The following is a 26924-nucleotide window of genomic DNA, read 5'->3' as shown; positions in this document are numbered from 1 at the left end:
AGCGGGGAAGTTGCCCGGGCCGAAGAGTTTCCTGCCCCGACGTGCGGGCCGGTCCCGGTGCCCCGGTTGCCGAAAAGACCCTGGAGGCAGAGTTGGTATTGTCTGCGGGGGACCGGATTCCCGCGGCCCCGGGTCGGGGAAGGGGTGCCGATCCAGCAGAGACCCCAAGATGAGAAACAGGCTCCTAACAAAGATTCCCTCCCCCCAAACTGTGCAAGATTGGCACCCGCCGCGAACGTCTCCCGAGACCCCCGAGGCCCGACCCCTCCTCACCCCGTCTCCTTGAAACCCGTCTTGGGTTCCGGATAAGTTGGGGGTCGGCGGGCTTTTATTGATTGGTTTTTAAGGCTCGCCACGGTGCAGCCAATAAAAGGTTTATGACATCTGACCGGCAGTGAAGGTATGCGAGCTCCCAATTGCCCTGGGTGCGCGGAGAAGAGCAGTTTCCCCGTTGCGTGGCAACGCCGCTGATTGACTCGGGAAGCAGCCAATGGCCGCTTTCGCTGGTCCCCTTGAAATGTTTTTGACAAGTACAGTAGACCTGAGTGGAGCGCGTGCGTGCGTGCGTGCGCGCGCAGGGCGGCGGGGGGGTGGGTGTTCCTCGGGCCCCCAAACTCCAGACTGCCCAGCTTCACTCGGGAAGAATTTCTCAACTTTTTAAAGTTCACATGGAACATCTGTTCAGAGCTGGGCCATAACGTCTTTGTCAGTTCTTTGGAGACGTTCTGATACCTGGCAAGAAACTCAGCTTTCCTGCTACATTCTCTTCGTTAAAAAAAATAAATAAGTAAAAAAGGAAACAAAATACAAAAAGTGTGAGTGTGTGTGTGTGTGTGTGTGTGTGTGTGTGTGTTAGAGGGAATGTAACCAATAACAAGCCTAAAAAGTTGTAAGGAGGTCACTAGTGAAAACTATTTGCGAATCTGGTGAGCAACCTTATTGGCAGCAGATTAGAAATGTTTGCTTAACTGTGGGCTCACATGATCCAGACTCCCCCCCTCCACAAAATAGGAGGAAAAAAATATTTGGCGATTATGTAGCGTATAATAATGGAAAACTCCTCAGCTGTGGTTTCTGGGAACTGGGTTTTTTCTTTTCTTTTTTTTTTTTAACACGAACTAGTGATCAGCAGCCATCCATACTGTTACTATAAAATGAGAGATTTATTGGGATGCAGTTAACAGAGAGTCTGCGGGGAGCACAAAGCAGACAAATGATCGCGGGGTATGAACCCCCAAACCCTCTTTTTTTCCGACAGTGCCATTTTTTTTTTCCTAATATAACCACATTGCTTGCAGTGTTTGTTTAAAACAAAAGAAAACATGGAGAATAGAGTGTTAGTTCCTTTGGGAAGCTACTGACAAATAAGCAAATTAAAAGGAAAGAGAGCAGCGTGTTGTCATAGCAACAGTGCAATTAAATTACTTTACTGTCAGCCATGATATAATTTTCCTGTTTGGAAGCTCAGGAGACATAAAACTTTCGTTTGGAGCTAAAGTTGACTTCAGTGGCTGGGTAGATGTCCTTTGTGTCTGCTCTGTGGGTATACTGGAAATCAGGACGTTTTCTGATGGGGACTGAGGAAACTTTTGAGACAGGCCTGGCTTTGATTGGTTCATAAATAAGTTAAGAGCAATAACTGACAGAAATCTGTCATATCCCAGACTTAGAGGTACTAGCTTATTTATTTATTTATTTTTCTTTAGCACGTGTCGTGTAGAACTCAGAGTAGCTCCCTAGTTTGACAGAAAGAAATACTCCAGTGGAGGAACCCAAGGCATCTGGTCTGTCCTGCCTGGGTTGGGTGGTGATGCCAGGTTGGAGTTTTCTCTCCTTAGAGATGGGCATCTGGCAGCAGTTCCAGAGAGCTGCCCCTCCCACCTGTCCAGCAGGTTGTCTACCTCAGGGAGGAGGGAAAGTGTTGCAGTTCACTGGCCTCCTTGGCTGGTGGTTTGCTGCCCACTTCTCTCTCCCTTTCTAGAAGCCCAAGCTAGAGCTTGCCGTGCTGAAGTGGCAGTTATTTCAGAGGTGGTGGGAATGGACATTTAGAGGCTTAGAATGATTTTGTCTCTGCTTTTGATGTGTTCATTCATTTTTTCTAGGTAAATTGTTTGATCGTTTTTACTCAAGAGGAAAAAAAAATTAAAACACTTTTCTTAATAAACTAAGCACATTGTTTGCGCAGTACAAAGGGAGGCTGGAAGACTTTTTGTTACATTTGCTGTTCTAGCTTAGGTGGAGTGCTGGAGGGTTGAATGTACTTTTTATCTGTAGAGGTTGTTCTGTTTGTGATTTGCCACCTCTTTATTTGTTTTTCTCATCAGATATTATTTTACTCCCTGTTCTGGGTCACTGATTAAAATGGGGAGGGCTCCGGTGAGGGGAGGGAATAGAATACTGTAACAATTTTTGTTGAATTTGTCTTCCTGCCTTGAAGCTGCCAGTTGCTCCCTTTCCTGACTTTTTCCCCCCAACCAGTTCCAATTTTAGTTAATGGCTTATCTTTCATTCCCACTTATTTGTCTGAAATCATTTTCTTTAGCATTCTGGGTGTGGTGTCCTAATAAAATTTAATGTGCTTCATACTCAAGTTCAAATCCACAAAATCCTTGCCATCCTCTTCCAACTTGCCAAATGTTATTAAGTTTGCAGTTTTTGTCCCCCCCCCCCCCTTCTAACAGGGATTAAGCCCAGGGGTGCTTAACCACTGAGCCATACCTCTAACCTGCCCCCCCCCCGCCCCCATATTTTTTAGTTGTCAATGGAGCTTTATTTTATCTTTTTATATGGGGTGCTAAGAATTGAACACAGTGCCTCACACATGCTAGGCAAGTGCTATACCACTGAGCCCCCACCCCAGCCCCCACCCCTAGCCCTTTTTATGTTTTATTTTGAGTCAGGGTCTCATTAAGTTGCTTAGGGCCTTGCAAAATTGCTGAGGCTGACTGAAAAGTTTGCAATTTTTGATCATGACTTTTGGGGGGAGGAATTGGTTAAAAGAACCAAATCAATGGTCCCTGGGGCCACAGTTTTAATTCCAAGGCCCTTGTAATGATCTTTATGTAGAAATGGCTGAACTTAATCTTGAATAATTGCCCTTAAATTTATATTTATTTATTTTTTTTTCATTTTAGCTGGGAGCAGTGGCCGCACACACCTGTTATCCCAGCTATGCTCTGGCTAGCCTGGGCATACTAGTGAGATCCCATCTCAAAAACATAATAAAATGAATACAAATAAAATAAATGCTATAAGTGTTTTCCTTTTTTTTTTTTTTTAGAAAAATAAACAGACTGATTGCACAAAGCCTTTTCCTTTGTACTTATTTTGTAGTTAATCATGAAGCTCCAAAGAATTTTACATATTATACTTTTGAGTATTATGGAGAAAGCAGGATACCAAGTAATAATTGATTTCCCCCAGGACATGGTGAGAGCCTTTGAAGGTCTAAGGGAGATGGTGAATTTCTTATCCTTTTTGTGATTTATTTGCACCTTAAAGATGATGTAAATGTTTTCAGTTAGGTTAAGGGGTATTAGGTCACCCTGCTGTTGAAACGGTGGACTGATGTTTCTTACTAGTGTATTTCTGTGTGGTGGGTTTGTGGGTTTGTGTGGCTCAGTGTGGGAGTCATGAGGTGGTGTCCCTATGGAGCCGGACCCAGAGAGGAGGCTGGGGTGGGCTGAGGGAGTGGGAGAATTAGGGCCTCCTCTGCCTTTGTGTTTTGAGTTTGACCAACGCCTCTGTCTTCGCGCTCTCTCTCCCAGGAGCCTTCACGTAAATGGGTCCAGTCATGCCTGCCAGTAAGAAGCCAGAAAGCTCAGGAATTAGTGTGTCCAGTGGACTGAGTCAGTGTTACCGGGGCAGTGGTTTCTCCAAGGCCCTTCAGGAAGACGATGACCTCGACTTTTCTCTGCCTGACATCAGACTAGAAGAGGGCACCATGGAAGATGAAGAGCTGACCAACCTGAACTGGCTGCATGAGAGCAAGAACTTGCTGAAGAGCTTTGGGGAGTCGGTCCTCAGGAGTGTCAGCCCTGTCCAGGACCTGGACGACGACACCCCTCCATCCCCAGCCCACTCTGACATGCCCTATGATGCCAGGCAGAACCCCAACTGCAAGCCCCCCTACTCCTTTAGCTGCCTCATATTTATGGCCATTGAGGACTCTCCAACCAAGCGCCTGCCAGTGAAGGATATCTACAACTGGATCTTGGAACATTTTCCGTATTTTGCGAATGCACCTACTGGGTGGAAAAACTCAGTGAGACATAATTTGTCATTGAATAAGTGTTTTAAGAAAGTGGACAAAGAGAGGAGTCAGGTAAGCCTCATGTGTCCGGAACCAGTTTATGACATATTTTTCTCCACCAAAAAGCAGCTCGTATCTACCACATTGAAGTGTAGGGGTTTATAAATGCCTGTTTTTGTTTGTTTGTTTGTTGTTTACTTTGGCTCATTTAGGTAGTTGTGAAGACTTCTGTTTCCTTAACCTTATGAGTTATGTGCTCTTTTTCGTCTTCATGCTGTCAAGAAGTTCCCACTGATGGCCTTTCTCATAGCCAGCCGTGGTTCACAGAACCAAGTGGTTCTCAGTATCGCCCCTTCATGTGGATGGGTCACTAGAGTTCAAACAAAGATCTGTATTCCAAGTGCACCCACTGACCATGAGGTTTCTAACTGTGAGGACATTGGCCTCCTATTGCCACCAACATCTAGAGAAAAATTATTTTTTTTCTGAATATTAAAAAAGATCACCTCCCCAGGATTCTGGAATAAATGGACATCAAGAGACCTTGGGAGGATACTTGAAGGTACTTTTATACTCCTAGACAAATCAGGGACATGAGTTGCCAGAGGACGTTTATGAAATTTAGAGTTTGGCAACTTTGAAACTCCATGTGCAAAATTGGCTCAGGGTAAGGGTCCCATTACAGAAGGACTTTTAAAACAGTTGAATTTTGGGCTGGGGATGTGGCTCAAGCGGTAGCGCGCTTGCCTGGCATGTGTGCGGCCCGGGTTCAATCCTCAGCACCACATACAAACAAAGATGTTGTGTCCGCCGAAAACTGAAAAATAAATATTAAAATTCAAAAAAAAAAAAAAAAGTTGAATTTTGACTTTAAATTCTTAGCTTGTGCTTTGTGGTTGGCTAAAAGAAGACAATTTTAATAAGCTGCTTTACTTTTCTGGTAAGAATATAATAGGGGGTGCCAGAGATAGGATCCACCCAGCGGAGAAACAAAACCTGATCCAACCTGGTGTTCTGGAAAGCCGTGTTGCCGTAGTTAAAATACATTGCCAGAAAAAGTTCCGTCCGCAGTTTCATGTCACTGTGCTTTCCAGCCCTGGTGCTCTGCTGTTCATACTTGTTCAAGGGTGGGGCCTGCGGCTGTGCGGGGTTGGGGTCTTCCATGTCTTTCTCTCCAGACACATGTTTTTGTTTCAAGTAGAATCTGGAGCCTGAGAATATTCCGCTTGTCCTTGACGTGGAAGGAGAATATGCATAAGGAGGTGGGACAGCCAGGGTTCTGCTGGCTCAGGCTGGGCGCGTGTGTCTGCTCCCCAGAGTGTGTGTGAGGTGGGGATGGGGACGCAGGGTGGAGTGGTGATGTCAGGGGGAGAGGAAGGATGTGGTCGCCACGGAGTCTGGCTCTGATGGGATGGAGTGTACAGATGTGAACGTTCGTCTTTGGGGCTCTCCTTCCTCAGGTCCTTATTTTTATGTAGCTGTAACAACCTCTGTGCCAGTTTAAATGAAAGAGAAGTCCCGGGTCCGAGAAGCCCTCTCTTGTCCTCCATTATCTACTTCCTCCCCCCCTTTCCTTTTTTTTCTTCGTTGAACTGGGGATTGAACCCAGGTACACTGTACCACTGAGCTGCTTCCTCAGTACTTGTTATTTTATTTATTTATTTTTTTTTAGAGAGAGAGAGAGAGAATTTCAATATTTATTTTTTAGTTTTCAGCGGACACAACATCTTTGTTTGTATGTGGTGCTGAGGATTGAACCCGGGCCGCACGCATGCCAGGTGAGCGCGCTACCGCTTGAGCCACATCCCCAGCCCCAGTACTTGTTATTTTTTGAGATAGAGTCTTGCTAAGTTGCCCAGACTGGCCTTGGGCTTGCAATCCTCCTGCCTCAGCCTCCTGAGTGGCTGGGATTACAAGCCTTCCCTCCATTTTTCAGGTTGGCCATTTGGAGACTGGCCTCTGGACTCCACTCTGTTGAGTGCTTGAAGTTATTCTAGAAACTTAGGAGACTTATCTCTTTCCTGTAAAGACCCAGCCTGTGAAACTAAAGGCTTCTTATTGGTGGGTCCTTATGGCAAAAAAGGGGAAGGTCTGAGCAAGCAATTCCAGACCTAGACTGTAGAGAAGGAAGTGCCCATCAGGACCTCAGCCTCTGTCACTGATAAAGCCGTGGACAGGGCTTTTAGCTTGGTGTACACGATTCTGCAAGTTACAGCATTTTGCCATAATGCGGGTGCACATAAAAGTAACTCAGCAAATGCACAGTCTGAAATGTTAAACACCAACTCTAAAGTGAGCTGCCAGACTGTGAGGATTATTCATCGTGGAGCCCTGGGAACCGCAAGCTGGTGTTGGGTGGTGTGTGTTACAGCTCACCTGGAGGAACTCCCATCTACCCCCACCTCCACCCACCCCGCCCCGCACTGGATTCTGGGAGTCTTGTTTTCCAGGGGTGATGGGTGTCAATCTGGATAAATGCAGATAGGGTTTGTTGAAAGGGCGTGGTTTTAAGGATTTGAGATTGTTAATCTTGTGAAATGTTGAGTGCTGGCTTCCTACCCATGCTGACCTGCATTGACATGTTTCTGATCAGTGCCAGTCAGTTTTGTGGTTGGGAGTTTGTTCCCAGCCTTAGTGATGCTGTGAGAACAAGGCTAGAGTTGTGTTTTTCCTCTCTCCTCTTTTCTTGGGTTACCCTGGGGCCAGCTGGTGGCTGATGAGAGGCACAACTGCCAGGTTTGCTTAGGTAACCCAGGTATGCTATGGTGTAGCCAGGTACTTCCAGGGCACTGGCCCCGGGCTGTTCACTTGTGGTTTTTCCCTGGGCTAGCTGAATAAAAGGAAAGGCATTCCCCCTGATTGTTTGCCCAGGGAGAGCCCATTGGGCTGTACAAGAACACTTTTTTTTTTTTCCCCCGGGGAATTTTTGCTTGGTGGTGGCTCCCTCCTCCTGTAAATTTCTACCTCAACACAAATACATTCAGATGTTGGTGAGAAATACATTAAATGAAGATGAACATCAGTGCCTTGCAAGTTAGTTGTACCAAGTTGGCCATTCACTTTTTTTTTTTTTTTTTGTTCTGGTGATTGAAGTTAGATGCACTCAACTGAACTACTGAGCCACCTCCCCAGCCCTATTTTGTATTTTATTTAGAGACAGGGTTTCACTGAGTTGCTTAGTGCCTCGCTTTTGATGAGGCTGGCTTTGAACTTTCGATCCTCCCGCCTCTGCCTCCCAAGCTGCTGGGATTACAGGTGTGTGGCACCACACCTGGTTCACTTTTTTTCTTAAAGTGGAGAACTTGGTTAAGCTTGGCCTAGCAGTGAGAATGAGGAATCCTATGTGATCTTGTCCCTGAGGGCTTGGAACGCGTACCCTGCTGAACAACTGTTTGGCTGGGCTGTTAGAGTAGGAAGGTACTAGATTGCATCAGAATCTCTGGTGGTGTTTAAAAACAATGATCATTGCTCAGAGATAAATGGAGAGTTTGAGTTGGAGGTAGGCTGTGGAAAATTGGTAGTAGAGATAAGTTTCGTGGGCGTTTCTGATGTGTAGCCAGGGTTGAGAATCCCTGAACCAGGGTCCTTCTGGGTTCTCTTCAGGGCTCAGGTTTCACCAAGACATTTTCTCATGAATAAATCAAAGAAAAAGGACAGTTTTGCTTTCATTTTTTAATCTCTTAAAAGACTTCAAAAGATAAGAGTTTTATTTTTACCTTTTTAATCATGGATATTTCCAAACATACATAGAAGTAGGGAATACAGGGACTCTGCACCCATCACCCCGGTGACCCACATCCAGATTCAACAGTTAATGAGGACCCGCCTTGCTTCACTCATTCTTTGTTGCTGCTGCTGCTGAAATATTTTGAAGCAAATTCTAGATCTCATGTCATTTTTTTCCAACATATTTTAGTGTGTGTATGAATAATTGATAATTTCTTAGACAGTCACATTGCCTGTGTCCCCAGAGCAGAATTACCAGTTCTCTGATGTCACCTAATACTAGGCCCATCTTCAGATATCCCTGATTGTTTACAAAATGTTTGTTAAATTGGGGTCCAGACTCGATTTATGAGTTGCACTTGGTTGCAATGTTTCCTTAAGGTTTTTAGTGGCCAGCACCGCTGTCCCCTGCACCCCTTTCTGTGCCCTTGTGAAAGACATCCATCGCTTGGCCTCTTGATATCATTTAACTGGCTTCTCCACCCCTCCCTAAAGTCTGGATCACATTCTGACTTCTGGGTCCCTCGTCCCCGAGAACGTCATGTACAGATGGTGTCATGTCTGTCCTGAAGCCTGGTTGCCCTGCTCGGGGGATGCCGAGGTCAAGCCCTGGGTTCATGTGAGGTCAGCCGCTTTTGACTCTGTAAAGTTCCACGTCTGCCTCTCATCTTATGGTGTCACCTGTTGATATGCTTCGCTGAAATCAATCAAGGCCATTTTAAAGTGTGGGATTATGTTTTCTGCTTTCTAAATATAGGCCTTAGTTAGGACTGGAAGGTACCAACATCTTAGGCTACTTATAAATGAGAAATAAAATACAGTTATTTTTTTTACACTGAATTATAATGGCTCAGGTTTGTGTGTTTCTGTTTCTGTGTGTTTTTTTTTTCTTCCCCTCTTGCTGCGTTAACAAAAAACATTATTGTCATCAGAAGTTTTGTAAAGGAAACACCGCACAAAAGTATATTTATCATATGTAGGGACAAGTGCTTTAAATATGTTTTTTTTTTGTACCGGGGATTGAATTCAGGGGCACTTGACCACTGAGCCACGTCCCCAGCCCTATTTTGTATTTTATTTAGAGACAGGGTCTCACTGAGTTGCTCACCGCTTCACAGTTGCTCGGGCTGGCTTTGAACTTGCAATTCTCCTGCCTCAGCCTCCCAAGCTGCTAGGATTACAGATGTGCACCAGTACGCCTTTTGAATACATTTTTAGCTTATAAACATAGGCGACTTGACTGAAAGAGGGCTGAACTGGAATTCTGGGTTCTAGTTTTGGTGCTGGAGGTATCTGGCTGTCTTGGGGCCTCAGTTTCCTCATCTGTAGAAGTAGAGGAGTTGATAGTTGCTCAGGGATTTAACCTGGGTGTCTAGGTGTCAGAGGCTGTGGTGACTGACCACTGGAATCATTGTCAACAATGCCACGTGGCACTGCATATTCCTTTTTTTTTTTTTGGTAGGGAGAGGATTCCAAGATTTTGTTTGCTTAGTTTAGATTTTTACATTTTTGGAGGCAGGTACTTGGGTTTGAACCCAGGACTCATACCCGTTAGGCAAAAGCATTCTACCTCTGAGCTGAGCTACATGGCAGCCCTTTTAAAATTTTGAGACAGGGTCTTGCTAAGTCGCCCAGGTTGGCAGCTTCAGCCTCCTTAGTTGCTGGGATTACAGGCGTGCACCACTGTACCCTAGTTACTTTCTTAATAGGGCCTGTGACTGACCACTGGTTTTCTGGACAGTGGTGGGCCCACATGGAACATTTGCTTTGTGCTTTCCACATGCAGCATCCCGTTGTTTCCTCATTATGGCCTGTGAATAGGTCCTGTTGGTTTCCTTCCTAGAGTAGATGAGGGGTTATGCTCTGAGTGGTTCAGTGACTTTCTGGAGGTCACCCAGCTGGTAAGTGGCAGAATAGGAGTTCCTCCTAATTCCTTCCAATTGCATAGGACATGATCTTAACCATAGTGCTGGAGTATACCTTCTCTGTTTAGTGGTCATTGTAGGTGATCTCTATATACTTCTCCTCGTGTGCAATGAATCTGGGCTATAGGGGAGTAAAATAACTCAAGTAGGTGCTAAATTAACTCTGGAGGTGCAGGATAGACAAGAAATATAGAGAATAAATAGAGGAGATATAATAAGTGCAGAGAACAGTCTTACACTATTAAGATGGGGCCAAATTCTGTCTTTGTCAATAAGTGCAAAGGTCTTGCCTTAACAGAGCACGTGGTTGCCTTCTGGGCTCCTGGTTTTCAGACTCTGTCCCAGCCCCTGGGATTACAGGCATGCACCACTGCATCCTGGCTACTTTCTTAATAGGACCTGTGACTTGCAGGATCCCTGCAGCAGTTACCATCTCTTCTTCCTGGTGGATGAAGTTCTTTTGATAAAGTTCTTTTTTCCCACCAGTACTGAGTGTTCATTGAACCCTTGTTGTTTTATAGTCTGAGACAAATCCTCTAAATTGCACAGCTTGGCTTTGAACTTGGAATCTTCCTGTTTTACTTAGCCTCTGGAGTTGCTGGGATTATGTGCATGCTCTGTCACACCCAGCATTCAAAGGCAGGTGTTTTTTTTTTTTTTTGGTCGTGCTGGGAATTGAACCCAGGTCCTTGTGCATGCAAGGCAAGCACTCTACCAACTGAGCTACATCTCCTGCCCTCAAAGGCAGGTTTGAAAATGAAGTAGCACCTGGTGTCTGTACCCACATATGCATGTTGGCCTCTGATTGCCTCTTGGAATCCAGAGTGTGTTTCCTGTGACACTGGTCAACATACTTGTCTAAATTGGCAGTCATTTTTAGAAAGAAGAAACTTATTATTATTTTTTGATAAACAGTTCTCTTTGAAAGACAGCACACTCTGTCCCTGATGAGTGAATTCTTAAGAATCGAGATTATGCAAAGATGTGATGAGGTGTAGAAGATGCTTCTGTGGTCCTGGGGTCAGTGACAGCCCAGTTCCTTGCACAGTGTCAGAGGCTGCAGTGCCAGAAGATAGGTGCCTCTTGTTCACCTGTAGTACCCTGTGCTCAGTGGATGGGCTGCTTTCTGTAATCTGTGTCCACTGTGTCACCTCAGAAGGTTGAGTCTTTAACAGCATCTCTGCAGGGCCTGAAATAAATAGAGCCCCTATGTCACCCACCTTGGAATAGGTGGCCACTTCATGGCCACTTCCTCTGTGATCCCAAGAAGCCATTGCGCCTCCCTTGTTTGTGTTCCTGGCCCGTCCTGCCTATTGGCTCCTCGTAGACCCCGCTCCTTCCTGATCCCTCCAGGTATCGGATTTCTTGGTGGGGGACACATTTCTGTTGTCCTGCTCTTTCCTACTGTTTATTGCTTTTCTGCACATTTATTCATTCAACAAGCTTTATGAAGCCCCTAATATAATAAGTGCTAAAAGGATACAAAATAGCATTGTGCCTGCTGCCTGTAAAGCCCCCCACCCAGCGAGTTGTACCCAGTCTCCTCCTAGCTCGCAGAATGTCTCCAGCAAAACCCCTTATGTCAGTGCTCTGTTCCCCTTTTATTATGTTTCCCATCTCTCATTACTTTTCTGCAGTGACTTCCTAGGAAAGATGTTGGTGAACCTGATAAAGGTCTATTCAAGGCGTCTGGAACCCAATGCCCCATTAGTGCATGTGTCTGTCCCCCTCAGCTATTGAGGACTGGTGTGTTCTCTTTGGCAGAGATTTGTGGCATCTAAGTAGGTCTACCAGACGCCTCTTCATCAGTGGCTGCCTGCAGATCCAACCAACAGATTGTTTTCCCAACCTTCCCTGTTGAGCTGAAGAGGCACTGGGATTTCCCTTTGAAACCACTTTAACTGCCGGGTAATCTCTGCCGTAAATAATATAGGAAGCTGGCACACTGACCTCCTATTTTTCAAACAGGAAGTCATAGGTTTTGCTTTATTCACAAATCATGAGCATTTGAATTAATCCATACTCTTTTTCTTTTTCCTTGAAGTGCTGGGGAAGGAACCCAGGCCCTGCATATCCTATACAGGCTCTGTACCCCTGAGCCACACCCCAGCCCTTAATCCACTCCCTTTCTGAGCCCTAGGTCATCTTAATGCTCTTAAGCCTTGGCAAGAAGGTGAAAGTTTCACATTTCATGGAGAAGTCTACCACCCGTTTGAAACAGAAGATGAATATGGATATTTTAAAGGCTAATGGAGTGTTTATGTTGATGCCACCTGGTTTGCTAGGCAGGTCTTTTTTTTAACAGGTTTTGGTTTTGTCACTTTTAACTTGTTCGCTGCTTCTCTCAGTGAATACTTCTAATTAGTCCTGTAAGGATGGAGCCCTTGGCCCTATTTGATACTTTACCCTGGACTGCGTTTTTACACTGTGGCCTTTATTCAAGTTGTTCTTTGCAGTGCCTTCATGTTAATAGGCCCTTGGTAGATGCCATTTTGGGGACTTCAGGGGTCCTCTGTGTATTTGATTTTTCAGTGGAATTATTTGGGGATGTTGAAGTTAAAGTAAAAAGTGAAATTCTGTTCTTTAGTAGCTCTCATTCCAAAGAAACAGAAAACATAATAGAAAATAAAAAAATAATAAATGTAGGCCACGCATAATCCCAGCTGCTGAGGTTGGGGGTGGGGGGGGGAGTTGAGACAGGAGGATCACGAGTTCAAAGCCAGCCTCAGCAACTCAGAGAGACCCTGTCTCTAAATAAATACAAAAAAGGGCTGGGGATGTGGCTCAGTGGTCAAGCATCCCTGGGCTCAATCCCCAGGACCAAAAATAAAAAAGAATAAATGGTAAATAACTGTAAGTACCAGATGTGTGCCTAAGCAGTGAGTAACCAGTATCATCTGATATGAGCAGGGGGGCTTTCCCTCTCCAGGGAGAGGCATTTGAAGCTGAGATAAAACATGGTGGGCAAGAATTTTTGGTTTTTCCCCGACTTGGTATTGGACTTTATGTAGGACAGTGGACACCTTAATGTGCAAGTTTTGAGTATTTCTGATAGAAGTAGAAATGTTGGAGTAAATTGTGCACAGAGCATTGTCTTGGTGTGGGAATGAGACTTCCAAGAATGGATTAGTTAGGATGAGCCTTGACTGTTTTGTCTTAGAAAGTCCAAAGGATTGCTTTTTAAACAAGCTAGAAGTGAGGAACTGAGCAGAATCCCGTCTGTCGTCTTTCTGCTCTACCATTTTTGGTGCATTGCTGGTTTCCATTCTAAAGTCTTTTCTTGGCCCAAGAGGGCATCTACTAGCATGTTCTCATTTTAGAAAGCAGAAAGGGGTAGGCAGGAAAAGACCAAGGTGGGGGTCCTCCCATATAGCAGTGTTAAGAGGCTCTCCCAGAAACCCAACACTCTGCTTTTATTTCATTGGCTAGAACCTGATCATATGATTTCTTTTAGCAATGAGGAAGGCTGGGAAATGTAGTCATCTCTGGATTCATTGCAACCCCCAATTACAAGTTGGTTTTGTTATTAAGTAAACATTTTTTTTTTTTTTCTTTAGTCCTGGGGATTGAACTCAGGGATATGGAATCACTGAGCTACATTCCCAGCCCTTTTTATTTTGAGACAGGTCTTGTTAAATTGCCCAGGCTGGCCTTGAACTTGTGATCTTGCTGCTTTAGCCTCCTGAGTCACGTGTGCCCTCACACCTGGCTAAGCATGGGATATTCTGCCACAAAGGTCTAGATGCTTACAAGTCCAGGGTTGGTGGGCCCAGTAATGTGGTGGAACAGTGTCAGAGACAAGGCAGGAAGAGATGGTGTTTGAAAAGTTAGGTAAATAAGGACGGAGAACTTGTTAAGAGTGAGGATGCCAAGTGGAAAACTGTAAATTGCCCTAGTAACTTAAGTAAAGCTGAGATGCTGACCCATTTTCTAAACATCCCAGTTAACCAGCATTTTGCTTCAAGATATTCTGGTTAAATTGCATTTAATATCTTCAAAAGCATTAGCTTGATAGAGGTGAAGATGTAGCCTGTGCCAAGTGTGATAAGAAGAAAAGCAAGCAATATGTGGTTGAAGAGAGAGTAGTGTCTAAAGTTATTCTTTTAATAATAACTTGATGGTTTGCTGTGTAAGATTACAGACAGTTCTAAGAACAGAATGAGGTCTTTGATTTTGAGTGTGTGCGTGCTTGCTTGAGTACCTTCACTGTGAACTCAGAAGGAGGCAGTGGATACCAGCAGAGGATGGTACTGCTTCTCTGGGGAATGGCTCTCTGGGTCCCCTTCCTTCCCTTCCTTTGCTCTCACGGGGGTGTGGGATGTCCTCTGGGTCCCAAGAGATCGGGTTTAGTGTTTTCTTCCATTTACTGGAGCTCTGTGAAGTGCCTTCTGGAAGGCCGTGACTGTCCTCCTCTGGGGACCAGACTGATAAGTGACTTAGCTAATGCCATTAGACAGAAAACACCCAGCTAGCAGAACATTTGCATGTACTTTGTGTTTGGAAGGAAAAGCCAAGTCCTGTGGATGCTGACTCCCATCAGAGCTCTAGTGGGAGTCAGAGCCTCAGCAACCTGTCACGGAGCTGGGGCAGGGAGTCACCTGAGTCCTTCTGGGATGCTTTGCTGCACACCAAGTTCTTGGAGTCTTCCATAGATGCGATCCTATAAAGTAAGAGCTGGCATTTACCGCTGTGCTTCTGAGGCCTGGTAGAATAGTTTGCAAAGTAAAAATATAGACTCAGCCCTTGTCAATTAGTTAATTAATTAATTAATTGAATTATTATTCGAAGTGCTGGAGATTGAACCCAGGGCCTCACACATGCTTCATGCGCCATGACTCAGTCATTTTAATGTGTTTTTTTTTTTTTTTTCCCTTTTATTCTTGGCACTGGAGATTGAACCCAGGGATGCCTTACCACTGATCTATATCCCTAGCCCTTTTTATTTCGAGACAGGGTCTTGCTGAGTTGCTTAGGGCCTCGTTAAATTGCTGAGGCTGGCCATGAACTTCCAGTCCTTCTGCCTCAACCTCCCACGTAGTTGGGATCACAGATGTGCACCACCACGCCCAGCTGAGATGTGTTGAAGGAGTAGCCTTTTTTAGGCTCATTCCACTGGTGCAGGTAAGAAATCACATATGCTGGCTTGATCCAGAATTAGGTTGCAGATGAAGATGTATGGACAAATTTGGGTTGGGAGGTGGGGTAGGAATTACAGCAAAAATTCTCTTCCTACCTTGTTAAATTTGAGGTTTTTTTTTTTTTTAAAAAAAAAACAACATCTAAGTGAAGCCTTCAGGTAGAAAGTTTGATATATGAGTTTTAAGCTTAATAGAGAAGTTGGGGCAGAGGTATAAATCTGGGACACATTAGCACATAGGTCTGGAAACTAAAGAGGATTTCAGGATTGACTCCTTCAGAAACAAGGTGAAGTCAAACCTGTGTTTTACTTCTTCGCTTTTCGTAATGAGGATGCAACTTCAGAACTTGTTCAGGGCAGTTGCATCTCTGATGGGGTGAGAGAGATGCACTCCAGCGAACATCCCACTTAGCAGAGCCCCTACCCCATGACTTCTGCCATTTCCCTGCCATCTGGTCCCTGGCTGGAGAGAGGAATTTTTCTTGTATATGTGTCTCCATAGCAACACGTTTGCAGTTGATATGGAAAGTAAGCAGTTGCCTTAGCAACAGAGTTACTGATGTGGTAGCTCTCTGGCTTTCAGGGAATGGATAAGCTGACCAAACTAGATGCGTTTTTTTAGAAGAATCACACTGGCCCTGCCACGTAGAATCAGTCCAGCTTTAAAAGGGATTGCCGCCCCTCCCCCTTCCAGAGGAAGGGCTTACAGCAGTAATAAATCAGACAAAAGTAGTTGCTGTCGGTTGAAATAGAGTCTGAGAGGGGTCTCCTGGTGGAGTGTTTCGATCTTACCTTAAGGGAGAGTGCTAGAGTCGGGGTATATTTGGTTGGTTGCAAGGAAAAGAAAGCCAGCCTTGTTGGTTGTCCCTAGCACTTGTCCTAGGGACACCATAGTCCAGCAGACCAGCAACGAAGAGCCAGAAAATACATCCCAGGTCTCTGGTGATTGGAACTGCTCCCCTGTCCCTCTGTGGCCATGTGGATGTGCGACCCTGCCCTTCTCTGGAGATCTGTTCCGGTCTCCTCCCTGTACCTGGCTTCTTCCATTTGCTTTTGGTTTCTGCCCCCTCCACCGTTGCTTCCTGTGCTGGAGGTGGATGCTGACCTCTGTGATCTGTGACTGTCCCAGGGTCCAGTGACAACCTGCACCGTCCTCTCTGTGCATCGTCAGCCCAGGCACTAGGGCTCTTTCTCTGCCTGAGACAGGCGTTCATCCCAGGGCAAAACGGGCAGGTTCCCCAGATCAAGTTAGCTGCAGGGAGCATCCCTTCATGGGGTGGGCCTGAGGCCTGGCCCAAAGTATTTCCCAGCACAGTTATCTCTGTTGTGCCTTTTATCTTTAAGAACCATCTTTTTAAACTGAAAATAAAAGTAATCGGGAACTTTTGAGGATTCTGTTTTTTCTTCTTTGTGTGTCTTTAGAGTATTTCTCCTAGTAGCGGGGGTTAGCATGCCAGGGACTTGGAGCCTGACCTGGGCACTCCTGCTGCTGCTTTCTCCACTTTGTGTGGTGCCCTAAATTCTTCTGTAATTCTTCTCATTGTCCCAAGTTGGGTCCGTGTGTGTAGACAGACCTGTGCTGAGTGCCGCAGTCTGGCTGGGCACAAATCACGAGCCACAGAAGCAGGAACAAACTTTATTTCTGAACTCCACCAGCACACTCCACACATGCTCCCCGGGAATGCTCCCAAACGCCACGCGGCTTGTCCAGGAACCAGCAACCAGAAATATCCCTCCTCCGGCACTTCCCCAACCAATGGGAACTCTCCGGGAATCCCCGCGAGAGCTCAACTGGAGCTCAATGAGAACTCCGCCAGAACTCGCTGGCTTCACCTCTCAACCACTACTTCTGGCAAAAATGCCATGCGTCATCCCGACAACTGAGCACCTGGGAACGAGGGTGAGGAAGGTGGAATCCCTGTCCTCAGGGAATTTCCAGCCTGCTGGGAGAAGCACACATAGGAAGCGAACCGTGGTCCCCCAGCATGGCCTATGCAGGATCTCCTGGGTGCCATGTTGTGCACATTGACAAGAGAGAATGCTTGGATGGGTCTCAGAGCACTGGACTAGGTGTTAGGAGGTCTAGTGCTAGAGCTAACTGGACCACTAACCAACTCTGTGACCTCAGGCAAGTCCCTGTACCTCACTGAACCTCAGGCAGCTCTATTCAGTTGAATCGTCCTCTTGTGGTCCCATGTTTGTTCCGTGTGTTCATCAGTAATTCATCTGTAAGATGGGTTGGCCCAGGTCCATGGCTCCCAAACTACTTGCCACAGAGGACTCTTGTTATCCTCTGTACTCTGAGCTTTTGTTAGGTGTCTTGGATGAGTGTCAGCTGCAGGCGCCGATCAGCATCTCATAACCAGAGTCAACAGTGAGTTGAGAACCTTTCTGTCCAGAGCAAAGGGACGGGATGTGGCAGCCTGCGTGATGTTGTGTATGGATTTCCAGAAGGCTCTGGGCGTCACAGGACCCGCTCTCCAGAAGATCTTTTCCAAATAGGAACAGCCCACTGGGTTGTGTGTGATTTTCCAAGGCCTTTCCTGGTCCATAATTAAAATCCTAGTAGGCCACATAGCTGGGAGTCACTAGCCGTGCTCCAGCTGGGTCCTGTGTCCTTGGACACTGGGTCTCTCATTGTTGCCTGTGGTCTCAGTCAGGAATTGGGACCCCTGGATTAGAGAACAGTAACTTCAGGCATCTTCCTGCTGCACCCCGAGATTCTAGGTGTGTGCATGGCTGTGCAGACCCGCCCAGCACACCATGCATCTGGCCAGATGTCTCAGGTCTGGCCCATCCACCGTAGGCTTCTCTCCCCGCTGTACATTTCTCTTAATGATGTTGTCCCCTTGAGCACAAAGCTTTAATCAACCCCTAGTGAAGCCAGGTGCTATCACTCCTGTACCTGTGGCTTCCCTTTTCTTTCCTCCCCAAGTTGCTGCTCTAGACAAGTTGTACCTGGGGGCTGGCTCTCTTCCACCTTGCCCCATTTGTAGCTGTCACTGTCTTCTCTGTCACTCTGGACAAGCCTGCTGTCCCTGCAAGTGTGATGTATTGCTAGATGGTTATTTCGTCAGTGAAGGTTGAGTTTTGCAAAACGCAGTCCTGGTTCCTCTTCCCCCCCCTGTGTGAAACGTTTGACCTACATATCCTGAGCCATAGGTTACCCTGGTGATGAGATGTGGCATTTTTTCGGGGGGGGGGGGAGCTTCTTTCATGACGTGGCCATGACATATTGAGGACAATGTGTATCCTTTGCATTTTTGAGACACCCTTGAAGGTTTCCAAGTAATCTGTTCAGAAATGACAGCTTGGTCCCTTGATCTCCCGGTGGGATTTCTCAGGGTGCCCTGTGTTCATCCTCCTAAGCAAGAGTGGTGGGCTCAACTGGGTCCCTCAGAAAGACATTGGCAGTGTAATCTCTGATGCCTGTGATTGTGACCTTATTTGGAAGTAGGGTCTTTGAAGATGTAATCTTTTTAAATGAGGTCATATTGGATTAACACGGTCCCTAATAGAGTATAATTGATTTCCTTATAAAGAAGAGACACTGGGCTGGGGTCATGGCTCAGTGGTAGATCGCTTGCCTAGCATCTGCAAGGCCCAGGGTTCGATTCTCAGCTCCACATATAAATAGAGATGCACTGACAACTAACAAAATATTTTAAAAAAAAGAAAAGAAGAAGAAGAAGAAACACGGACACACATGGGAGGGACAATGCCATGTGAAGATGGGGCCAGGCAACTGGATTGCAGAGTTTAAGCCTCTAGAACTGCAAGAAAATAAATTTCTGTCATTTTAAGCCCCCAGACTATGAGGATCTCTGTTATAGCACCCTGGGGAAACAGATAGAGAAACAAAAGAAGTAGCCGAGAGTTTCTGCTTACACTGAGAAACTTCAAGAATAAAGAATAAAGCACAAGGCGCTTAGGCCACAAGCTCTGTAAAAGGGACTGTGTCCTTTTACAGAGGAGTTGATGGTGGCCAGAGAGAGGTGTTTGTGACCACACATCTGGGGCTGGTGATAGATTTAATCCAAAACCCAGGTCCTGGACTTGGAATGCGCCTCTCCTGCGTGCTGATTGGAGTACATTTGAAACCCGACTGCATTTGCATTAAAGAAAAAGAAGCCCTAAGATTAGGAGAGGGTTTTGTTTGTTTTCCTTTTTGTGTTTTTTTGTTTTTTTTGTGTGTGCTCTGTGGCCTTGCTGGGGATGGAACCAAGGCCTCATGCTTGCCAGGCGAGCCCACCATTGCCAAGCTACATGCTTTTTGGGTACTGGAGATAGAACACAGTGGGGGTTACCACTGAGCCACATCCCCAGCCCTTTTTATGTTTTATTTTGAGTCAGGGTCTCACTGAGTTGCTTAGGGCCTTGCTAAGTTGCTGAGGCTGGTCTTGAACTTGTGATCCTCTTGCCTCAGCCTCCCAAGCCACTGTACCCACCCTCTTCATGTTTTTGATGGTGAATGAGGAAGCTGCAGATCCTGACCAGCTGGGAGTGTGTGTTGGGTTCCAGTTGCATCTGCTGCACAGGCTGTAAGCAGAGGGCAGGGTGGCAGGGACGATGTGCTCCGTTCTGCTATTTGTCATTCAGTCAAACTTTGCCTTCCTTATTGGAAGTGGTGTGTCTTGAGTGCCAGCACACTCCTCTCCTCCTTCCCTTCTCTCCTCTCTGCCCCTCTTTTCTGTAAATGAATGAATTTTATAAAAGGCTTGTCTCCTTGTTTCTATCGGGAGGGTGGTGTGGGGTGGTGGGGCAGGAGGAAGGCTTAGTTTTTTAGATTTGCAAATTTTAAAAGGACTCATCATGTCTTTAAAACTCATGAAACTTACATCATCCTGTGATGTGGCATATTCTTTGGAAGGTGCCCCTGCTCACAGGATGGATGCTCATCATTCCCTACTTGGGTTTGGGGTATCCTGGGCCTCGGTGAGTCCTTCTTTCTCTCTGTCCTCCAGGTGTGGAGTACACCCACTTTGCAGCATAGTCTCCTTCCCCAGGTCACTGTCTCTGGTGCCCACTCACTTGCTCTGCATGCCCACAGTAGGAACTCAACGTCTTGGACCAGGAGGGTGATTCTTGCCGTCTGGCATTCTGAATTGGCACAACTACATGCAATAACTGCCCAACATTTCTCACTCCTGCCCAGCCACCCTTGGAGTAGGAAGGAGCAGGCCTTGTTTGGGATAGAGCGTCCTTCTGCAAATAATCCTTTGGGTTGAAACATGAGATCATGGGACCCAGTTTGTATAACCATGAATGCCCAAGTCAGATGAGTTCTTGGTACCGAAGCAAGGGACTGGATGGATCATCTCCTTTGGAGTTATTAATGTATTGGCTACTTTGTTCCCGATGACTCAGTGTTCGTGTGACCTCAGTTTTACTAAGCATCTGAAGGCACTTTTGTTGAGTGTCTTCCATTTGCCCAGTGGAATAACATGTTATTTCTGAGAGCAGTTGTGCCCTTTCACTCAGGCAGCTTTTCAGGCAAGGGGCAGACTTGCTCTGCCCTTGAGAGCTGAGGTCGTCGGGGGCTGGTGATGGGCAGCGGGGCTGCTCCTTGGGTCCAAGGTGATCTCTACAGTTGGCCCCAAGAGACAGAACACAAATAAGTACATACAGTTTCCTGTATGCCACTCCTCTTTGCCTCTGGATTATGGTAGGTTGGGTCCATGTTAACCTTCCTGGCTGGAGAGAGAACCTTCTGGAAATTTTGTCTCCTTATGGTTATCCATTCTGAGACTTTGAGCTTCTTTCTTCAGTATAAGCCTGGGAACTATTGAGAGAAACTGGACTAAACGTAAGCCTGGACTTGGCCTTTGAGAGGCCTCTGCCCAGCGGGGATTCTGGCTTCTCTGAGGACTTTAATGGTGCTGCTCACCCAGAACCCACAGGGGAGGCCAGACTCACAGGGTTCTGGAGAATTTGGCCGTGTAAGTGGATTCAGTTACTCTGGAGTGTCCTTGGGCCATTTTTATTTTCTTTAACCATTTTTATTTGCTTTAATACCTGGTATTTTATTTTGCTAGCCCCTACCCCCAATAAAAGCACATTCAATAATAAGAATTCTCCCGTATCTGATACAAAATGATACCGCTTGTCAGTTTGAAGAAAAAGCAAATTGTCTGCTTGGTGTGCTGGGATTTCCTTTTTTTTTTTTTTTTTAAAGCAGCTTAGAGAAAATCCCTGAACACAGTCTCCTGATTGAAAAATATATTAGTGGATCTCCCTGCTTTATCATTTTCTTAAAGTAACAGTTTTCCCTTCCTTAAGAACATATCTTTCTCACTATTGAAACAGATGGCTAACAACATTTCCAAGGCAGTATTATTGTTATTTTTTAGGGATCTACAAATCTGAAAAGTATTTCATAAAATTGTGCGGTTGGAAAGAACGTTATTGTTCTTTGAGCCCAACTTGGGTCATTTCTGAGAGACTCCATGGAAGTCCTGCTAAGGTCAGACCTCTGTGCCTCTAAACCACCCCTTGTAGGTGGAGTTGCCTGTGTGCACATCAGCCGGGTGGATTTCTAGCCATGCCGCACGGCCTGCCAACAGGTCAATTTTGGCAGCTTTCCCCAATTTGTACGATTTAATTTGTGCAGCCATTCGAATCGTTTATGTACTTTGCCCTTGTTTTATCAAAATGAAAATGACACACTGAGAAGGTTGATGATAAGAGTTATGAGGAGCGAAATCTCCTAAGCACCTCAGTTGGGAGAGAGGCGGAAATCATTTGGCGGAGTCTTGGGTCTTGACGGTACCTATGGGAGTCCCAGGTGGTGAAGGGAAAGGATAAACCACGAGGACGTGTGTTTATCCTTTCCCTTTCAAGAGAACTGAGGATGCTTGAGGCCAAGAGGTTGGGTGTATTTAGAGATTTTGTGATCTTTTTTTTTTTCTTTTTAAGCACCCCAAGAAAAGGAACACATAGCTAGACATGATGGTGCATGCCTATAATCCCAGCGGCTCAGGAGGCTGTGGCAGGAGGATTGCAAGTTCAAAGTCAGCCTCAGCAACTTAGCGAGACCCTGAGCAGCTCAGCAAGAACTTGTCTCTAAATAAAAAATAAAATAGGCTGGGGTTGTTGCTCAGTGGTTAGGCATCCCTGGGTTTAATCCCTGCCCACTGCCCCCCCCCCCCAAAAAAAGGAATGCTCTTTATACTCACAATGTGTATGACAACCTACAAGTTTTTTCACTTTTGTAGTTTTTACCTTAAAAACTAAAAACTCATTTTCAGGAGGGCATCACAGATGGGACTAAAGAGCGTGGCTATAAAGCCCAGATGCCCTGTGAACTGTCCTACGGGCTGTGGTTCCGCCTGCTGGACTCTCTCCAGGTACGTGTGTGTTTTCTTTCCAGAAAAGCAAACCCTCAGGTCTTGGAAGTCATCCCTGCGGCGTTTCCTGAATCACTCGGTTCCTTGCACAGGGCCCCAGACATCCAGGTTTCTTGGGATTTTCTCTCTCTGGGTTCTGCGACTTTGGACCTCCCCTCTCTGTGCTCTGTGGGTGGATACACTCGGCATCACAGGACCATCCGTCCAGGGCCCTGTTGACACTGTGCAGCNTGTCCATCATGTCTTGCTCTTTCTTTTATTCATTTCCATGGATCCGGGGGGGGGGGGCAGTCCCCAAACAAGCAACCCCTATCTTTAGCGGCTACTATTCCTGCTGGCTGCCCTCAAGTCGCCTGCGATCCCAGGGTTGAGTGAGTCCCAGAAATTAGGCACCCCAGCTCCCAGGGCCAGACAGAAACAGATGCCAGGCATCTCACACAAGTTGTCCTAATTTTCAAGATCAAGAGATTGGATAATAGTTCTTGGTGACCATTATGTCCCAGTCCATGTCATGACACTGATATTTTCAAAACGGGGAAAAATGTAATTAGGCTGGAGACTGGAGCTACAAAGAGCTCACACAGCTCTGGTAGAGGAGATGGGGCGAAAATTAAAATAAACCAGGAAGACTACAAAGGGGCATTTACCAATTGCCGGGGAATTGACCAGTGGCCAGAATTAATGGTTTGAAACTCCAGAGGAGAAAATGATCCCTAAGGGACAGCAGGGCCACTGGAGCAGTGCTAGATAGGAGACAGAATTTCACCAGCTGGATGGACAGGATGGTCAGGATGTCACCAGGGCTGGCGACAGGGCAGGAGGTAGTTCCTAAGGCCATTAGAGTTGGCTTGGACACAGGTGGGAATGAAGTTTGATGACTCTCTGAGGGGGTACAGCCAGATATGGAGCCAGGACCTGCAGCTTCTTTGCTTTCCCCTCCTCCCAGTTGACTGAAGCAGAGGTTCCTGTGGAGCAGAGAGGGAGCTAGATCAGGGAGGCAGGCTGGGTTGCACCGAGTGGTCTTGAATGCCATGCCAGGGAGCCCCGACTTGGCTCCAGAGGCCACAGGGAACCCTTAGACATTTCTTTTTTTGGGGTACCAGGGATTGAACTCAGAGACACTGAGCCACATCCCCAGCCCTTTTTAAAGATTTTATCTAGAGACAGGGTCTCCCTGAGTGACTTATGGTCTCACTAAGTTGCTGAGGCTGGCTTTGAACTTGGCGGTCCTCCTGCCTCAGCCTCTCGACGCTGGGATTACAGGCGTGCACCACCTTCGACATTTCTGAGCACAGGCATGATATGCCGAGTATCGGGTAGGTGATCTTCCTGAAGCCTTAGAGATCTTTTCGACAGCCCCCTTCTTCATGGCAGAAGTTCTTGTTGCCCAGAAATTTATGGGGAAAAAGGCCACAGCCCTCCCTGAATGATTTTGCATAGGTTAAATCAACTTGGATCAGATTGATGCCCCAGCAAGCCAAAGACTGTTTGCTGAAGCTGATTTCTCACTTTAAGTGTTTTGTTCTTATTTTTATTGAATGAATCTTATTTTAATTGACGCTTGTGTTCAGTTGTCAGGGCCGGTTCCTGTGAACCTCCTAAAGGGGCTAGAGCATTTACACAGTTTGTAGAGATGGGAAAGGAGTGGCCCACCTCCCTGGCACTGCCCTTTGGACTTGGCATTTTGGTGTGGGAGTGGATTTTTCCTTTTTCCTGTTGGAAATGGTCAATGACATCTTTTCCCCTTTGGTATCGCAGGTGAGCACAGGAATGGTCACCCTTCTTCAGTTCTGTAGGAAACAGGGTCAAGTAGATGATTTCATTCATTCCCATGTTCACTCAGCTAAGCTATTTATTTATTTATTTTTTGGGGGTACCAGGAATTGAACTCAGGGGCACTTGACCACTGAGCCACATCCCCAGCCCTATCTTGTATTTTATTTAGAGACAGGATCTCACTGAGTTGCTTAGCGCCTCACCTTTTCTGAGGCTGGCTGTGAACTCGCCATCCTCTTGTCTCAGCCTCCTGAGCCACTGGGATCACAGGCATGAGCCACCGTGCCTGGCTCAGCCAAGTTATTGAGTTCTGGGTGTGTAGACGATTTTGTGCCCTGTGCTGCCTGGCACACAACAAGGTGTGAGGCTGGGTACTTGGGGGCACTCTGAAGTTATCCCTGATGCTTCATCCTTGCACCCAGTCAGTTACAAGGTCCCTTGATTTGTACTCCTAAATGTCTCTGCAGCCATTCGCTCCTCTCCTGCTCCACGGCCACAGACTGTCTTGATCCCTGGCTGGTGTGACAGCCTCCTGCCTCCTTCAGCCTCCACTCTCCTGCCTCCCCTCAGGCCATCTTTTACATTGCACCAGAAAGATAATTTAACTCTGATGAGTTAAATAATTTAAAGATAATTTAGCTCAGATGAGATGCCACAGACCTTGGTACTTGCTTCCTAGTGCCTGGAGCGACGTATCTCCAAATTTGACCACCAGTTTTAGAATAATCTTGAGTTTTTATGAAAAAGCAGATTTCGGGGCCTTAACCTGGACCTACCACAGAAGAATTTCTGGTGGGGCTCCTTGGACATCTGCATTTTAGAAGGCTCTCTGGATGATTCTTCTTTACACTGAATGTTGAGAAGCCAGGCTTAGAGGACCAAGAACAGACCCTTTAGCAGGGATTTATCAGATCTCTTTCTCACATTTTTTTTTCTTATTATTTAAAACTTTTTTTATGGTGCTGGAATTTGAACCCAGGGCCTCTTGCATGCCAGACAAATGCTCTACCACTGGGCCATATCCCCTGTCTCTCACTTTTCATTGTGGAAAAATTGAGTGGTGTGGTATAATGAACCATAGTGTAGACTGTAGCCATCACCGGTTTATACAGTGTATAAAGTTTAATGTAGCCGTCAGTGGACTCCACACATCTGTCCTCAACATGTAACCCATCTTGGTTCATTCTATTTGCCTCCCAACCCTCCTTCCCTACCTCCTGCTTTAATTTAAAGTTAATGACAAGCATCATATCATTGTATTAGAATGTATCTCTAATACATAAGAACTCTTAAAGATACACACACACACACACACACATGCACACATAGTCAAAAACAATTGTAACACCTAAAAAGAAATTAGCCCTAATTCTTAATAATCATCTAAAATCCAATTTGTGACAGAATTTATCTGATTGTTTAGCAAAAAAGTCTCAGTAAGCTAGGCATGGTGACACCTGCCTATAATCCCAGTGATTCTGGAGGCTGAGGCAGGAGGATTGCAGGTTCCAGGCCAGCCTGGGTATCTTAGTGATAACCTGTCTCAAAAAATAAAAAGGGCTGGGGACGTACGCAGCTCAGTGTTGGAGTGCCCCTGGGTTCAATCCCTAGTGTGGTGGGAAAAAATAATTCTGAATGGTTTGTTCAAAGTAGAATCCAGAGAAAGTCTGTCTACTGAACTTGATTAATATATCTCTTAATCTCTTTTCCACCCATGCTCTTTATAGAATGTCTTTCTTAGAGAGAGAGAGAGAGAGAGAGAGAGAGAGAATTTTTTTAATATTTATTTTTAGTTTTCGGCGGACACAACATCTTTGTTTGTATGTGGTGATGAGGATCGAACCCGGGCCACAGGCATGCCAGGCGAGCGCGCTACCGCTTGAGCCACATCCCCAGCCCTCGACCCGTGCTCTTTAAATCTTCCCTTTTGCTCTTTAAATCTTCCCTTTCCTGGAAGGGATCCTGGAAGATGATGTGTTGATCAGTGGAAGAGTTTGTGGTCCGAGCAGTGAAAGTGACTTGCTAAAAACTCACATAATTGTGTCAAGAACCTCCCCCTTACCTCTCTTTCCCTGGCTATTGAAAGGAAGCTGTGTGCCTTTCCTCTCTTACCAGTCATCATTCAGATGCTGCAGTGCTTCAGCTGTGGCCCAGGATTCCCTGTTTGCTCAGATGGCCTCATGGTAGACTTTCACTTGCATATGCTGTTCCCTATGCCTGGATGCTGTTCCTCTTGATGATGCATATGTGCTTGGAAGATCCAGCCAACCTGTTCTTCTGTTACACCTTATCCAAACCATTCCAAATTTTAAAATTTCAGGGCTGGGCATATAGCTCTGCCTTGGATTCATTCCCTAGCACAGGAAAAAACAAACAAACAAACAACAAAAATAAAACAACCAACCAAATACGAATTTTTGTTCCCTAAACACCTTTTCCTTTAGTTTATAGGCTTGTTTGCAGCGGAATTATCTCTTTAGTATCGGTCCTGGCCCAGTATTTCTCATTTCCCCATCCTGAGACTGAGAACAGGGAACTCGTCTTACCCAATTTTGTGTCCCCAGAAACCAAACACATTGCCTGGCAAATCATGGGGACTCAGGAGATATCTTATGATCTAATGGGCAAGCCATAAGCCGCCCGCTCACTTACTTAATAAAGTCAAGTTCCGTTGTTCTGGAGCACTCTGAGTGTTGACTATTGGTAGGATCCTAGCACCCTGTAGAGTAGCTTCCTCTACCAGAGAACACTGCCTCCTCCAT

General features: G+C 46.0%; 1 protein-coding gene across 8 annotated transcripts in view; it reads left to right on the top strand.

Annotated features, from left to right (window-relative positions):
* The window catches only part of Foxn3 (forkhead box N3), a 381661-nt gene that overhangs the window by 167171 nt on the left and 187566 nt on the right, over nucleotides 1-26924 (top strand). For 7 of the 8 annotated variants that reach the window (XM_048799159.1, XM_048799158.1, XM_048799156.1 and 4 more), the window contains one exon: nucleotides 3768-4324. In XM_048799159.1, the coding sequence (XP_048655116.1) occupies nucleotides 3782-4324 (543 nt within the window). In that variant the 5' untranslated portion in view covers nucleotides 3768-3781. Of the gene's footprint in view, nucleotides 1-3729; nucleotides 4325-26924 lie in introns of those variants that run through there. The other variant, XM_048799162.1, reaches the window with a different exon arrangement.

The sequence above is a fragment of the Marmota marmota genome, unplaced genomic scaffold (assembly GCF_001458135.2).
Source record: "Marmota marmota marmota unplaced genomic scaffold, marMar, whole genome shotgun sequence".
Classification (NCBI taxonomy): Eukaryota; Metazoa; Chordata; class Mammalia; order Rodentia; family Sciuridae; genus Marmota; species Marmota marmota.
This window is presented reverse-complemented; position numbering and strand designations above follow the sequence as displayed.